Here is a 17,972-nt window from a genome sequence, read left to right on the forward strand (position 1 = left end):
GGATTTTCCAGTGTCTCGTCAGATTCAAAACTCTATTGACCTTGCACAAGTAATTCAAGTATGCATGCACTAATTCATAAGAGAATCTTGCATCTCATTGTAAATGGAAAATCAGCTTCACCAGAGGGTAAGACCACATAAGGGCAAGGAGGGTATTTATTTTTGGAGCCAGGTTCTGTTTCTAAGAATCTTCTCCAGTAATTTCTCTGTCACTAATATAAAACTCATCAGCCTATAGTTTCTTAGTTTGTCTCTATTGCCTTTCTTAAAGGAACAACCTTGGCTCTTCAGCTGCCTTTTGGGACCTCACCTGTGACTATAAAGGATAAAAGATACCCTCAGAGAGAATGAGGCACAGAGCTATTGGGGCACCTGAAGATGGATAAGTGCCCAGGCAGCAATGGAAATTGCTGGAGCTATGACAGAGACCTGTAGTCAGATGTCCCAAAGCCAGCTGAAGCAAAATCAATGTTGTTCCTTTAAGAAGGGCAATAGAGACAAGCGAGGAAATTATGGGCCGGTGAGTGTTACATCAGTGGTAGAAAAATTATTGGAGAAGATTCTTAGGGATATGATCTACTCACATCTGGAAAAACAGTATTATTTGGGATGGTCAGTATAGCTTTGTGCATGGGAGATTGTTTTATCAAACTGGATTGAGTTTTTTGAAGATGTGATGAAAATGATTGGTAAGATTAGGGCAATGGATGTTGTCCACATGGACCTCATTAAAATTTTTTTGACAAGTTTCCTGAGGGCAGGCTGATCCAAAAGATTAAACCACGTGAGATCCATGGTGACTTGGTAGACTGGATTCAAAACTGACTTGGCCCATTAAAGACCGAGAATAGTTTTGGATGGGTGTTATTGTGACTGGGAGGCCAAATGTAAGAGGAAAATATACAGAAGTTTCAGGACCCTTAAGAAGCACTGAGGGATCTTAAAGAAAGACTCCACAGTTCCATGAAGCAGTCAACATGAATAGATAGGGATGTAAAGTAGGTGTGAGGCATACTAGTGTCCATTGGTCAGGGATTTAATATAAAAGTCAGGAAGTCATGTTGTGGCAGGATAAAATTTTGGTTAGGCTACATTTGGAGTATTGTTACAATTAAGGATCACTACTTTCCAAAACCTCCACATCCTTTTTGTAGAGGGTGCCGAAGAGGTTCGCCAGAATGTTGCCTGGGTTAGAGAGTGTTATCTATAAGGAAAGGTTGACAAACTTGGATTGTCTTCTTTGAAGTGCTGGAGGCTGGAGGGGGAGGGGGGTGACCTGATAGAAGTTTATGAAGTTATAAGAGGGACAAGATAGGTTAGATATCAAGCCCTTTTCCACGGGATGGAAATGTCAAATACCTGAGATTTAATGTGAGAAGAGAAAAGTTTAGAGGAGATTTATTGTGGCAAACTTTTTTTACACAGTGACTAAGTGTCTGGAGTGCACTGCCAGGGGAGGTAGTGGAAGCAGGTGAGGTAGTTTAAAAACTACTTCGGCATATGAACAGGGAAGGGATGAAGGGATATAGACCACCCGCAGGCTTATGAGCAGTGTAAGTTGGCACAGACATCCTGGGCTAAAGGGCCTGTTCCGGTACTTTAATGTCCTGTGTTCGTCCTGTAGCTTGGTGCTTAAAATCAAGGTCAACTTTGATTTCGACCCTTTGCTTTTCCAAAATCATGAATCTTGAGAATCCGTTTTGTTCTGCTATAAATTTTACTTTCAATCTGTTACATTATTGGGAAATTGACTACAGCAAAGTCCATTAGCAGATAAAGCAATACCAGCTTCTGAATAGGATCAGTACTTTTTCATTGTAATTCTTGAAAGCAGTTGGTTAAGTGGGAAGAATTCACAAGGTTGCATCATTTCCAGCTAATATTACAGAATACAGATCAAATTGTAAATCCCACACCCTGTATGTTTACTGTCCTTGCAGCTGTTGTGTGTGTGATTAATGCTGTCAGCTGGACTAACATAGCGGTGCTGTATAAAATGTTACGTGGGGTAAACCAAGATACTTCATTAAAAGCACTCCCCACAGAGCTCAAATTGCAGCTGCTTAGGACATTCCAGCAGTAAAAAATAGTTCTGCTCTTTCAAAGGCTAAGCTGCCTTGAGTCCGTCTGCGGCGAACTGATTTGGTATGTAAAAATATTTGAATAGGCACGGGGTCACATAGATAGTACTGTTTTTTGTGATGAAAAAACGCACAGTAATGAAGAATATACAGGAGGAACACTTATTGCATTTAATTCTTTTTCAGAATGGAATTTTAACTTATTAACCAAGTCCCTGCAACTAAAATCAAGGAATGTGTGCATATTTTAAGTGCACCAGATTGGCACAAACATGTTGTGGCAAGGAGACTGGTGGTGGCTGGCTAGTGGGAATTTGGGGAGTGAGTACCAGTACTTGGAAGGGTTTTTTAGTTGGAAAAGGGAGAAAACCAGCATTTGTGAAGAGGATTAGGGAGCCGTCATGAAGGAAGGGAGGAAGATCAGCCTCTTGTGATGCAAGTAACTCACTCACTTGCAGTCCTTGAGGTTAAATTCTCTGGGACTGAGAGCACGGTGCCCTAGGATTGCCCAATGACTGGCAACCCCAAGACAATATGGTTAAAACCCTCCAGTAATTGCGCAGAGAACTAAGGCATTCAGATGTGCCCCGGTGCAGGAAGTATTCTGATGTGACAAAGGTGAATCACATCAGAGGTGCTGTTTGCATTTCATGAGTCATGTGAATGCAACTAGTTAACATATTTGTCTGGACAAAATCATTTTCAGATGCATGAAATTAGAAAAAGAACATTGTGCAATTGAATTTCTAGGCCTGGTATTTTATTTTGGAACTATGTGATTAGTAGGTCATGCTGATGATAACGCATTATCTTCCTTTGAGCTCTAGTCAAGTGGAAATATTCCATGATATTATAGAGCATAAAATAGTACAGTACAGGAACAGGCCCGTGAGCCAAACTAAACTAATCCCTTCTGCCCGGACGTTGTCTGTATCCCTCCATTCTCTGCAGATTCATGTACCTACCTAAGAACCTCTTAAATTCCTGTATCGTAGTTTCCTCCACTGTCACCAAAGCAGAACATTACAGGCACCCAGCACTCACAACTTGCTCCATACATTTGCTTCGAACTTATCCCCAGTAGTAGACATTTCCACCCTGGAGAATAAGATTCCGGCTATCCACTCTTAATCTCCGCCTCTCATAAACTTATAAACATGTATTATGTCCCCCTGAGCCTCTGTCAATCCAGAGGAAAAGATCACATTTGTCCAATCTCTCCTCATATCACACGCCCTCTGATTTAGGCAGTGTCCTGGTAAAACTCTTCTGCACCCTCTCCAAAACCTTCACACCCTTCCTATGATGGGATGGCTAGAGCTGAATGCAGTACTCCAGTTGTGGCCTAACCAGAGGTTTATAAAGCTGCAATATAACTTCCTTACTGTTGAACTTAACACCTCAGCTAATAAGAGCAAGCATATCATTTGCCTTCTCTATCACCTTGTTAGCCCATACAGTCGCTTTCAGGGAGGACTGGGCATCCTTACATCAACACTGTTAAAGGTCCTGCCACTAACAGTGTGCTGTCCCTTTCCATTAGTGCAACACCTCACAGTTGGCTGAAGTAAACTCCATCTACCATGACTCCACTCACATCTACAACGGGTCTGCATCCCATTATATCCTGTTTTGCCACTTTGGGGTACTTTAAAATTGATTGTATAGCGGGCAGGATTTAAATCTTTTGGGAAAGTGGGCCAAAGAATGGCCGATGGAATTTATTTTGGACAAGGGTGAAGTCTTGCATTTTGGTCAGTTTAAACCAGGGAAGGACTTGCACAGGAAATGGGGAGTGTTATAGAACAGGGACACTGATGGCTACAGGTACATAGCTCCCAAAGTTGGCAACACTGGCAGACAAGGTGACTTAACAGAAGTTGCATGGCATGCTTACTTTTGTCTCAAAGTACTGAATACGACTGGCCTGTACTTCCTTGGCTTGGCCTTGTAGTCCTCCTTAAGTGTAGAACATAGAACACTACAGCACAGGAACAGGCCAATTGGCTCACAATGTTGTGCCGAACCAGCTAAAAAACAAATCAAAAACACCCAAACACTAATCCCTCCTACCTACACCATGTCCATATCCCTCCATTTTCCTTATATTCATATGCCTATCCAAACGTCTCTTAAAAGCCTCTAGTGTATTTCCCTCTATTACCAGACCAGGCAGCGCATTCCAGCATCCACCGCTCTCTGAGTAAAAAAACTTACTCCTCACATCCCTCTTGAACCTAACCCCCCTCACCTTCAATTCATGCTCTCCGGTATTAGACATTTAGATGCAAAGTAAGCCATTATAGAAGAAGGCTGTCTAAGGCTAACTGAGGAGATGGATCAGCTAGAAAGTTAGGCAGAGGAATGGGCAAACAAATTCGTACATTTGTGCTGAATGGCCTAATTTGGGATTGTGACACCCTAGTTGAAGAAAGTATTGTTTCTGACCTGCCCTGTGTAGATTTACATTTTTAAATAAATTTACCTTTCATATTTTGACATTATCCCCATGGTAAATAATTATAGACTTCTCTAAATATTTCAACTGTGGCCAATATACATAAATCGCTTGGTTGCTAATCAGCCTTGCCCCTCCTCTCATGACCTACTTAGTACTTACATACTAAAAGAAGACTCTTGGGTTCACTTTATGCTATTCTTGTATTCTCTCTTTGCTTGTCCTATTTAATTATTCACTTTCCATCTTTGTTTCCAACAGTCAGTTCTCACCTGAATTATCCAATTAACATAGATTATACATCCTTTTTGTTTTGTTATATTCTTTATCTCCTGAAACGTTCTGTCTGTGGTTCGCTTACTGAAGATTATATTTATTTATTTATTGAGTAACGGAGTAGGCTCTTCGAGCCATGGTGCCCAGCAATCCCCTGATTAAATCTAGCCTAATCACGGGACAATTTACAAAGACTAATTAACCTACTAGCCAGTACGTCTTTGGACTGTGGGAGGAAACCAGATCATCCAAAGGAAACCCCACAAGGTCACGGGGAAAACGTACAAACTCCTTACAGGCAGTGGCGGGAATTGAACCTGGGTCCCCAGTACTGTAAAGCGTTGTGCTAACCACTAAGCTATGGTGCCGCCCACCTAGATGTTTATCAGTTTGCTAAAGAAAGAATGGAATTGTGTCGTTGTTTCCGTTGATTTTGGAGGATACTAAAGAAATTAGGAAAATAGGGGCAACAAAATATCACTGGCAAATAGGGTAAAGAAAATTCCAAGACATTTTAAGAAGTCTATTAAAAACAAAAAGGGTAAGCAAAGAAAGAGTAGGGTTTTTAATAACAAAAAAAAATTAGCTTTGTGCCTGAGGACATGGACATGACAAGCTTTTACATGAATGTGTCCAAACTTCCAAATTGCATTCACTAAGGGGGGAGGAATCATTGTAACTGGAGACTTCATTTACATTGTTGAATTTCCGAAGCTTATTAAGATCAAAAAGGAGGAGAATAGTGTATAGGAGCATGAATTACCAGCGTCTGATGAGATATTTACCAGCCTGCTATGGAAGGTCGTGGTGCAGATTTTTGCAGCCCATCAGAGGTACTGAAATCACTGGCCACAAGTGAAGTGCCAAATGCTTGATAGATGGCAAATGTTATACCTTTTTTCAAGAAAGGCCAAGTCATAGAGTATGTTTAAAGTGGATGTTGATAGATTCTTGTTTCGTCAGGGCATCAAGGTTATGGTGAGAAAGCAGAAGGGGTTGAGAAGGATAATAAATCAGCCATGATGGAGTGATGGAGCAGACTCGATGGGCTAAGTGGCCTAATTCTGCTTCTATGTCTTATTATCTTATGGTAATTATGGTCTAGTTGGAAGTTGGGAGTTTGTGGAAAAATTTCAGAGGGACAAGGAAAGCAGGAACTAATCAGTCACAATTAACAACTTTGTGAATCCATGAAGTATACTTAAATTTGCAAATGACACAAAAATTGGTGATGGTTTTTATGATGAGAAAGACACCTGCCTGCAGACATTAGGAGATTAGCTGGTAAACTGGTCAGGCCAATGGCAAATAAACATAAGGTGATGATTTTAGGCATCTAATAAGGGAGGGACGTACTATGAATGATAGGGCTGTAGAGTTTATTGAGCACCAAGGAGACCTTGGTGTACAAATGCAAAGTTCCCTGAAGATGGCAGATGGTGAAGGTGGCACATGCAGTTACTCCATTAGCTGTTGCACAGAGTATAGAGCTGGGAGATCATGCTACACATTTATAAGACACTGGTTGGGGAAGAGATTGAGTATTTTGTGCCTTTCTGGTCACCACATTACACAAAAGATGTGATTATAGTGAAAAGAGTGTAGAGGAGATTCACCAACATGTGTCCAGTGATGAGAAGAGTCTTCATGGGCTGATTTGATTTCCCTGGAGCAAAGGAGCCTAAGACGGTACCTAATAGACATTTACAAGATTTAAGAAGCATGGGTAGGTTAGATAGTTAGAAGATTTTCTCCATGCCAGAGATACTCAAGACAAGAGGGTATAGATTTATTATGAGATTTAAAGGGGATCTGAGGAAGATTTTTTTTGTCACCCAGAGAAGGTGGTTGTAGTTTGGAAAGCACTACCTGATCAACGACTGAATTGCTAAGGCTCAGAAAGCTATGAATGATGTGCTGGTAAATGGATTAGTATAGACAGGACAATATTCAGCATGGACATGGTGGGTTGTACGACCTGTTTTTTATATCGTATGATTCCTGGACACTACCTATCATTCACACTTTTACCTAACGTTGTTTAGTTATTCATCACTGTCACCAGTTATAGAGTCATATAGCAATACAACATTAATAATAGTCCTTTGGCCCAACCAACCCAATACAACCACCCAGCTAGACCCAATCTCCTGCCTTCTATGCCCTGCCCCTCCACATATTTGTCCAAGTACCTGCCTCACCCACTTCTGGCAGCAGCTTCTACATACTGACCACCCTCTGTGTGGATAAAGTTGTCCCTCAGGCCCTTTTTGAATCTTTCCCTCTCACCAAAGCACATGCCCCAAGTTTTGGATTCCCCCTACACTGAGGAAAAGACTGTTACCGTTCACCTTATCTATGCCTCTCAAAATTTTAAATACTCTTATAAAGTTGCCATTCAATCTCCTAAGTTTCAAGTTAAAAATTTGTAGTCTGGCCAACCTCTCCCTATAACGCAGGCCCTCTCGTTCTCATAACATCCAGGTAAATCTCTCTCTCTGCTATTTCCAGTTTAACCATGTGTTTCCTGTACCAAAGTGGCACATAATAATTCAAGTGTGGCTCTACCAATGACTAGCACATCTGTAATATAGTGTCCCAACTCCTATACTGAATGCCCAGCCTGATGAAGGCAATCCCATCGATTCCTTTTCTCCTATTCATTGCCCTGTAACCAATTTCTCTCACTTGCCCATCAACTTCCACAATTCTTTGAACAGCCACCTACATAAGCGGCTAATTTAATGTTGGCCAATTGACCTACTAGTACATCTTTAGGATGTGGGAGAAAACCAGAAACTTGAAAACAAATCCTTAAGGAAAATGTGCAAATTCCACACAGGTGGCACCCACGGTCAGAATTCTACCTGGAGCTGTAAGGCACTAGTATTGTTGCTATATCACTATGTCAATATTATCAAGTCAAAGTGGGACAGAACTGAAATTGTCAACATTGCTACCTAGTAGTTTATAAAATTAGCATGTCTTTGAATGAAAATACTGTCTTTAATGTCTTGTGCTCTAAATGTTTGCATGAATTTGTGTGATCATGGATGACATACGATTTGCACAATTTCTGTTATAGGTACATTGCAGGAGCTGATTTCTCACACAGTTGTTCATTGGGCTCAGGAAGCCTTCATCCAAAATCCAGAACTTGTGCGGCTAATGTTCAGCTTGCTGCATCGACAGTACGATGGCGTTGGTGAACTTATCCGTGCTATGCCAAAGGCCTATATCATTAATGCTACATCTGTGGAGGACACTATGAACTTGCTGGAATGTCTGGGTCAGATTCGCTCACTTCTCATTGTCCAGATGGGTCCAGAAGAAGAGAGGCTTATGATCCAGAGTATTGGGTATGTAGCAAGAAATTGTTAACAAGAATTAAGCAGACTTGCGTTAGTCCTTCGGTACCATCCAGGAACTATTTGAGCTCCCTTTGAACTGCTCCATTAAAGCTCTTTGAATTCCAATAATCTCTAATCTCTTCTCCCTCATCTTGCTTCCTCTAAAATGCACCTTCCATGTATGGTGCTGGGCTGTTAGTGTTGCTCCCTTGCAGCTCCAAGGATTCGGGCTTGATCCTGACCACCTGTACTATCTGTGTGTTCTTTGCGTGTTTTCCCTGCGTCTCCACCAGGTGCAATGGTTTCAAACCACTCCCCAAAGACGTCCTCCCCCAATACAAGCTGGCTTATTTATTCCTGTAAGGCAAATGTGGCAGAGGAAAAGAGAGGGAAGATGATGGATGTATGAAGGAAATAAGAAGGGTGGAGGGGTAGGGTTAGGATTGATGGACTTGCTCTAGTTGGAACTGGCAGACCATCAGTCGGCCAAATGCCTTGCCTCTGCATCATAATGCATAAGGAAAGTTCAAGTTCCAAGTAAATTTTATTATCAAAGTACATATATATCACCATATACAACCCTAGTTCATTTTCCTATGGGAATACTCAGTAGATCTATAGAATAGTAACTATAACAGGATCAATGAAAGATCAACCAGAGTGCAGAAGACAACAAACTGTGCAAATGCAAATAGGAATAAATAACAATAAATAATGAGAACACGAGATAAAGAGTCTTCAAAGTGAGATCAATGGCTGTGGGAACATTTCAGATATGGAGCAAGTGAGTCTAGTTATCCCCTTTTGTTCAAGAGCCTAATGGTTGAGGGGTAGTAACTGTTGTTGAATGTGGTGATGTGCTGAGGCTCTTGTACCTTCTACCTGATGGCAACAGCGAGAAGAGAGCCTGACCTGGGTGGTGGGGATCTCTGCAGACGGATGTTGCTTTCCTATGATAGCAAGCAAGCAAGCTATTTTTTGTGACCATAGTTGTATCAGTTATAAAATAGAACAGTATAGCACAGTACAAGTTGCGCTGACCTTGTACCCACTCTTCCCTTTATCTAACCCTTCCCGCTCAAATTACCCTCCAATTTTCATTCATCCATGTGCCTAAGTGTCTTCAAAATGTCCCTAATGTACTACCTGTCCCAGCACCACTGGCCCAAGCACCTATCACTCTGTGTTTGAGAAAAAACCTACCTCTGACTCATGTTCCCTCTGAGGTGTGCGCACGCAGACATCTTTTGCTACTTGTACACGAAGGAATCTAAACGGTGCACAAAAGGTTGTCACACAATCACATTTCCTTTTCCGGTTTCCAATGCGGATGGTGTTGACAAAGTGGCGTTTGTGATGATTTGTCTGCAAATTTTAACACTGGCTTATTTATACTGATTTTATTGAAGAAACTATTGATTCGCTGTGTTAAATTCCAAAGAAGCAAAGGGTGTGAAGCACAAAAGAACTGCTAGTTCATTTAAAGCGGATTGGCGTAATGAAACAGTAGAAACTGCTACACCTAGAGCTCATGAGGTCAGGAACAGCTATGAGAAATGTTTATGTGCAATATAGAAACTGGTATTACCTGCGTGTATTGCCATGATGCAAAAGTTGCTAAAGAAATTGCAAATGGGAAGAAATGGAGTGATATTTGGAAACATGACATTTCAAAGAGCCATTTAGCAAGCAAATCATATATGGACAGTCCACAAGTGCTCCACTGAGAAAATCCTCCATTACCCATTACAGGCCTGCTATGTATGTTTTGTGAGAGTGCAAATGAACAAGAGTGTATGATCAAACACAGAGGAGATCAAAGTTCTTATTGACCGTGTTTTGCTAGCTGTTAAAATGAGTACCTCTATATATAAAATATAATGTACACATGTTCTTGTCACTGGGCAAAAAATTGCATAGCACAAGACTTTTGAACACACTGGTCATGACAAATTAGAGGGAATATTGCCCACCTCCCCATACATTTCTCCAAACACCTTAAAGTTATACCGCAGAAAAATGTCTCTAGCTGTCCTCATTATCTATGAAAAGAGATTGAACTGGTCCACAGATTCAAGTTCTAAATTGACCAAGGTGATATTTGATAGTATGAGCCAGCAGCTTGCAAAGGATGATTGGAGTTGATTCTTTGCAGGCAAGGGGAGATAGTGAGACTTCAAACTCTGCATGTTCCTGTTCAAGTGTAGGGCAAGGCTGGTAGGAGTTTGGAATCCTGGATGGCAAGGGATATTGAGGCCCTGGCCAGGAAAAAGAAGGAAGCATGAATCAATATAATCAGCTGGAATCCCTGGAGGACAATAAGGGATACAAAAATGTACTCAAGAAGGAAATCAGGAGAGGATTAATGGGGTAATAGATAATTTTGGCAGAGAAGATTAAGGAAAATCCAAAGAGATTGTGTTTATATTAAGGCTGAAAGTGTGACTAGACAGAGTAGGGCCTTTTAAAGACCTAGGGGACACCTTTGAGTGGAGCCAGAGGAAATGGACAAGATTCTTAATATTTATATTTCTCCTCTGTTTTCATCCAAAACACCGTGGGGGGCTTGAGATGAAATTGTGGGAGCCCAGGCTGAGATACTTGCCTCCTTGTTAGCCCCGGGTGGGGTACTGGTAGACAGGAGGTTAGCAAATGTTGAACCTTTAAGAAGGATGACCAAGAAAAATCTGGGAATTTTAGGCCATTAAGTATAACATTTATGGTAGGTAAGTTACCTAAAAGAATTTTGGGATATAAGATACATGTGTATCTAGAAATATTTGGGCTAGTAGGGGTAGACAGTGCGGCTTTGTGCATGAAAGATCATGTCTTATGAACATGGTTGAAGTTTTTGATGATATGAACAAGAAAATTGATGAAGGCAGAATGGTAGACATGGTTGATATAGACCAGTAAGCCTTTAAGGTTCCAAATTGTAGGCTGCTCTGGAAGGTAGGATTGCATAGAATATAAGGAAGCTGGCTAAGTGGATATAGTATAGGCTTGATGGTAGAAAGCAGAGGGTAATGATAGAAAGTTGCTGCTAGGACTGCAGGCCTACGAGCAGTGGTCCACCTCAGGGGGTTGGTGCTGGGCCCATTGTTCTTTGTCATCAATATCAATGATTAAATTAGATTATAGATTATTGAGGACACGCAGTCCTCTTTTATTGTCATTTAGTAATGCATGCATTAAGAAATCATACAATATTCCTCCAGTGTGATATCACAAAACACAGGACGGAAGAAAAACTAACAAAACCGCATAATTATAACATATAGTCACAACAGTGCAACAATACCATAACTTGATGAAGAACAGGCCATAGCACAGTAAAAAAGTTCAAAGTCTCTCAAATGTCCCACATCTCACGCAGACGGGAGAAGGAAGAAAAACTCTCCCTGCCATGCCCGACCACAGTCCGACTCTGAGTCGTCCGAAAACTTCGAGCTCCGATCAGCCCTCCGACACCGAGTACCGAGCACCATCTCTGCCGAATGCTTCGACGAACGTGATTAATAAGTTTGTAGATGACACTAAAATACAGGGTACAGTGGACAATGAAAAAATTTAACAAAAATTTAAGGGGGATCTTGATCAACTGAGCATGTGGTTGAGGAATGGCAAAGGCATTGTTGCATTTTAAAGTCAAATCCAGGTAGAAATTTTACAATGAAGGGCAGGGCCCTGTGAGTGTTATAGGACAAAGAGGGACCTTGGTACATGATTTACTGAAAGTGGAGTCACAGGTAGATAGGATGGTGAAGAAGGCTTTTACCACACTGCTCTTCATAAGTCAGGGCATTGAGTATAAAAGTTGGGGAGGTTGTGTGCAGTTATATGAGGTGAGGCCACACTTGGAGTATTATGTTCAGCTTTGGTCTCTCTGCTATAGGAAATAAGTTATTAAACTAGTAAGAGTGCAGAAAAAAATGTAAGGATGTTTCCAGGATTTGAGAGACTGAATTAGAGAGAGAGTTTAGACAGACTAGGACTTTATTCCTTAGAGTGTAGGGGACTGAGAGGTGATCTTATAGAAGTGTATAAAATCATGAGGAGCATAGATATGGTGAATGTGCCCACTTTTTCCCCCAGAGTTAAGTTATCAAGAACTTGAGGGCGTAGATTTATTAGGAACTTGAGGAGCTACATTTTTACACAAAAGGCTGTATGTATATGGAATGAGCGGCCAGATAAGGTGGTTGATGCAGGTATAGGCAGGTACACAGAAAGGAAAAGCTTAAGTGGCTAATGGGCTAAATGCTGGCAAATGGGACCGGCTTAGATGGGGGATCTTGGTCAGGATGGACCAGTTGAGCTGAAGGGTCTGTTTCTGTGCTTTTATGGGTCCAAATCATTTTAGCCAGAGGGTCGTGGATCTATGGAATTCGTTGTTTAGCCAGAGGGTCGTGGATCTATGGAATTCATTGCCACATACAGCTGTGGAGGCCCGATCATTGAGGGTGTTTAAGGAGGAGATTGATAGGTATCTAATTAGTCAGGGTATCAAAGGATATGGGGAAAAAGCCAGAAATTGGAACTAGATGGGAGAATAGTTTAGCTCATGGTGGAGCGGACTCAATGGGCCGAATGGCCTACTTCTGCTCCTTTGTCTTGTGATCTTGTGAACTCTGACTCTACCCTTTTTATGATGTATATTGATCTCCATATGATCGCTAACTAAGATCTCTGATCCCTCCTCCCTATCTTCCTGTGTTAGGTCTGTTTTCCAGCTCTCGCTTTCTACTAACAGAATGACAGTCTATTATCTGGTTGGCTATCGGGCAAAGAAAAGTGGTAAAGGTGTCCCACTGTTAATTTTGAGAGGATTTCCTGGGATGCTTTAATGTCACCTTTATAGAACTCCTTCTCAGTGAACCTACCTCCCTACCCCTCTGCTCCCTCCCTGTAAATATCCAGAAGAACCTTTTACATGTCAACACTCACAACACGCTGGAGGAACTCAGCAGGTCGGGCAGCATCCATGGAAAAGATCGGTCGACGTTTTGGGCCGGAACCCTTCGTCAGGACTGAAGAGGGAAGGGGCAGAGGCCCTATAAAGAAGGTGGGGGGAGGGTGGGAAGGAGAAGGCTGGTAGGTTCCAGGTGAAAAACCAGTAAGGGGAAAGATAAAGGGGTGGGGGAGGGGAAGCAGGGAGGGGATAGGCAGGAAAGGTGAAGAAGGAATAGAGGAAAACACAATGGGTAGTAGAAGGAGGCGGAACCAAGAGGGAGGAGGTAGGCAGCTGGGGGAGGGGGCAGAGTGACATAGGGATAGGGGAAGGGAGGGGGAGGGAATTACCGGAAGTTGGAGAATTCTATGTTCGTACCAAGGGGTTGGAGACTACCTGGATGGTATATGAGGTGTTGCTCCTCCAACCTGAGTTTAGCCTCGTCATGGCAGTAGAGGAGGCCATGTATGGACATATCTGAATGGGAGTGGGAAGCAGAGTTGAAGTGGGTGGCTACTGGGAGATCCTGTCTGTTTTGGCAGACGGAGTGGAGGTGCTCAACGAAGCGGTCCCCCAATCTGCGTCAGGTTTCACCAATGCAGAGGAGGCCGCACCAGGAGCACCAGATGCTTTCACATGTCATAACCACCGCAGAAGGAAGCAGTAGTCGGCGGTCACCTTGTACTGTCTTTTTCATGCAGACCATAGCTTTGAAACAGCTGATCCAATACTACATTAAATGATATGACAGAATCTAGAGTTTTCGAGGAGCCAAGGAAGAGACGTTTTGGTCTCTGTTCCAAATGAACAGTTCTGGTTTTGATCTGAATCTAAGTCTTGATTCTGTTGTATTCTATTAAAATTAATTTACTTTTTATTTCTTTCTGAAATCCATGGCGTGGTAAGGAGTCAGAGATAATGCAGCACACAGAAAGGCCTTGTGGCCACCATGTCCATACCTACCAAGTACCCATTTATACAGATCCCACTTACCAGCAGTTGGTGTGTAGAGCTTTATGCCTTGGTGGTTTAAAAACTCCTTTGTATCCATTTTCAGTGATATACCTGCCTTCACCACTTACTTCTCAGACAATGTGCTCCAGATTGTAGCCCCCTCTGGATGAAAAATATTTTCTTCAGATTCCTCTTACTCCTCACCTTAATCCATATCCCCCGGTTATAGATATTCCTGTTAAGGAACATCAAACAGTAATGCACAGGACAGGCCCGTCAGCCCATGATTTAGTGACAAACTAATTAAATCAATAATTAATTAACCCTTTGACCATATCATTCTTTTTTTCTGCATATTCATGTGAGTAAGTCTCTTAAATACTCCCATGCTTTCTTCCTCTACCACTGACCCTGGCAGTGCCAGGCTTTTAAAATTCTGTGTGAAAAACATGCTGCTTCACACATCTTCTTTGTACTTTGCCCCTGTCACTTTAAATACATGCCTTTAGTGCTAGATATTTCCGTCCTGAGGAAAAAGATACTGGCTGTCTATTTTATAATTTTATATAATAGAATGTAATTTTACAAACTCTCCTCAGCCTCTACTGCTTCAGAGAAAACAACCCCCATTTGTCCAACCTCTCCTCACAGCACGTCCTCCAAGCTAGGCAACATCATGCTAAATCTACTTTGCTCTTCCTTCCTACAAAGGGACGACTAGAGTTGATTGCAATACCCCAGAAACTGCTTGATCAGAGTTTTATAAAGCTGCAACATAACAACACCCTTCCTCTTGGACTCAACACCTTGATTAATTTTACAGAATTACTTACCTGGATCCCAAGATCCTTCCGTTCATCAATATTATTAAAGGCCTTGCTATCACTTTACATTTGAATTCCAAAGTGTAATAATTTACAATTGGCTGGATTCATTCCATTCGCCATCTCTCTGTCCATATCTGCAATTGACCTATATCATGCTGTATCCTTTGACAATCGTCTGAGCAATCCACAACACCAATAATCTTTGTATCATCTGGCTCATTCTTTTTCATTCTACTCATTTACAGTGGTCCCAGTACCCCTTAATAACACCCCTAGTCATAGCCTTCCATCCAGAAAAGACCCATCTGCCACTACTTTCTGTATTCTATAGGTAAGCCAGTTTTTGATCCACTGAGACAAGTCGCCTGCTATGATAAAATATTTCCTACTATATATCCTATCTAGACGCTTCATAATTTTGTACTATACCACAAACAGCACTCTTCCCCCGCCACCCACCAGCATCCTATGTTCCAAGGAAATCAAACACAACCTTCCAAGTCTTTCCTCATAACTGAATGGTTCCATCCCAGGCAACGTCCTGATAAATCTTCTCCACACCCTCTGTAACGTGATCATGTCCTTCCTATAGTGTGGTAACCAATGTTTTGATATGGAAACAGACCATTAAGCCTGTGCTCAAAATCACTTTAATCATACACTAATCCCATTTTTATTCTTCTGGCTTTCCCACCATCTTCCCAAATTTTCCCTCTTGCCTCCACACTAAGGGAAATTTACAGTACCAAATTAACCTAACAACCTGCACACGTTTGAGATGTGGGGGGAGACCGGGGGGTGCGGAGGAAACCCAGGCAATCACAGGGAGAATGTGCAAACTCCACCTCAACAGCACTCGAGGTCACGATCGAATTCAGGCCATTGGAGCTGTAAGGCAGCATCTACCAGTTGCCTAGGTGGATAGTTTTGTGCAAGGAATTTATTTATGGCGACTAGAGGCAGATTACAGCTATTTCCTGTACCTCAGCACTTCAGTTGTGGAGTCTTCCCATGGATTTAATTTTTTTCCTTGTAATAAAACAGATTTTTTAGGACACCAAGTTAAATGATCTTATACCTGATTCTATTTCCTGTTGATACCCAGAATCTGCTAAATCAACTAACAGAAAATGGTCGTAAAATGCAGCCCAAACATTCAGTTAATTGAAGTCATTCACCAAAATCAAGGCCAAGGAAAGCATCGCCATAAGAAGAATTTTAACCCTGGTGAAACAGTTATCACTGAGAATGGGCCTCAACTAACTAGTAATAAACTGACCGGTGGCGTAGTGGCATCAGCACTGGCCTTCGAGGTGAATGGTGCTGGGTTCAAATTCAGCTGGCTCCTTGCACACTTTCCATCCGTCAGGCTAGCAACTCAGCCTCATGAGAAAAGGGAAAATGCTAAAAATAAACGGCGCAGGCATGGACAGCCATGACAGCAACTCCTAACAGCTTTTATATTACAATTAAAATAAGGTTATGAATTTGACAATAGAGTGATACTATCCAATAAATCAATGTTTAAAATATGCTGTGATCCTAATATTGTAATATTAGTACATTCTTACAAAAGCTAAAGGAAAAGATATATAAGCATTTTCATTGTTTTCCAGAAACATCATGAACAATAAAGTCTTCTATCAGCATCCAAACTTGATGCGTGCTCTGGGCATGCACGAAACTGTTATGGAAGTAATGGTGAACGTGTTGGGTGGTGGTGACACCAAGGTAATTGTGTGTTTTTAACCTGAGTTCTGAACTGAATTGCATATTATTTTAGAAGCTGAGTCAGTTGAAGTACTTTACATCTCATTCATCTTTTGTCATATTTCATAGCATTCAATGATAAGAATATATGAATAAATACATTCAGTGGCCAGTTTATTATTTACGTTTATAATGAGTGTATGTTTGGTGTCTTTTGCTGCTGTAGCCCATCCACCTTAAAGTTCAATCTGTTATGCATTCAAAGATGCTCTTCCGCACACCATTGTTGTAGCATTCGGTTATTTTGAGTTATTGTCGCCTTCTTGTCAGCTTGAACCAGTCTGGCCATTCTCCTCTCTCGTTAGTAAGGCTTCTTCGTCCACAGAATTGCCACTCACTGGATGTTTTTTGTTTGTTTTTCATGCCATGCTCTGTAAACTCCAGAGACTGTTGTGCATGAAAATCCCAGCAGATCAGCAGTTTGGCCTGAGTAATAACTGAACCTCGTGACTATGTCTGCCTGCTTTTACGTGTTGAGTTGCTCCCACATGATTGGCTGATTTGACGTTTACGTTAATGAGCAGGTGTTCCTAATGAAGTGACCACTGAGTGTAAATAGAATTGATCTTTCTATAGAGCACAGCAATGAGTTCCATTCAGAGCCATTCCAGGCTCTAACTTCTAATCGTGTCAGTTTATTTCCTCTCTGCCATTCAATTTCCTTTCATATTGATTGATCTTCTAAGGTCGGCTGGTGGCGCAGTGAGATCATCACTGGGCTCGAGAACGGAGGTTCCCGAGTTCGATCCAGTGACAGACGGCTCCCGAGCACGCTCTCCATCCGTGCTGGGTTGATGTCGAGCTCGCTACTCGACCTCGTAAAAAAAAAACACTTCCACCTCCAGTTTAAATTCTCATGCGGAATATTGTGGAGGATCAAATACTGTACCCAAAACCCAAAAACTAGTAGGCCATGGGTTCTGGACCAAGATTTTTTTCTTTTGCCTTCTAGTTACATCTGTTAAAACTTTAAATTCTCGAATCAGCTAATTAAAACAGCTTTTCTAACCTAATCTAAACATGCTATAAATCTTGCAGATTTCTATCTTTTTATTTAAAAGGGAAAAAATATTGTATGTAGTTTTTCCAACTTCTGTAACCCTGGTAAAAATTGTTCATTCATGGAATCATTCTGGTAAACCTCAATTGGATATCATCCTTACTAAAATGTGTTGACTAGAATTAAACATAGTACACTGTCTGGCCTAACCAGAACTTTATAAAGGTTCAGAATAGCACAACAGAACATGGAACGGTACAGCACAGGAATAGACACTCTGGTACAAGATATTGTGCAGAACTAAT

At 41.5% G+C, this 17,972-nt stretch overlaps 1 protein-coding gene across 8 annotated transcripts in view; it reads left to right on the forward strand.

Moving 5' to 3' along the window:
* The window catches only part of LOC134352669 (ryanodine receptor 1-like), a 581,514-nt gene that overhangs the window by 220,693 nt on the left and 342,849 nt on the right, over positions 1–17,972 (forward strand). For all 8 annotated transcript variants that reach the window (XM_063060038.1, XM_063060039.1, XM_063060041.1 and 5 more), the window contains 2 exons: positions 7,901–8,174; positions 16,514–16,628. In XM_063060038.1, coding sequence (XP_062916108.1) covers positions 7,901–8,174; positions 16,514–16,628 — 389 coding nt within the window. The remainder of the gene's footprint in view (positions 1–7,900; positions 8,175–16,513; positions 16,629–17,972) is intronic.

This window comes from Mobula hypostoma, chromosome 10, assembly GCF_963921235.1.
Source record: "Mobula hypostoma chromosome 10, sMobHyp1.1, whole genome shotgun sequence".
NCBI lineage: Eukaryota > Metazoa > Chordata > Chondrichthyes > Myliobatiformes > Myliobatidae > Mobula > Mobula hypostoma.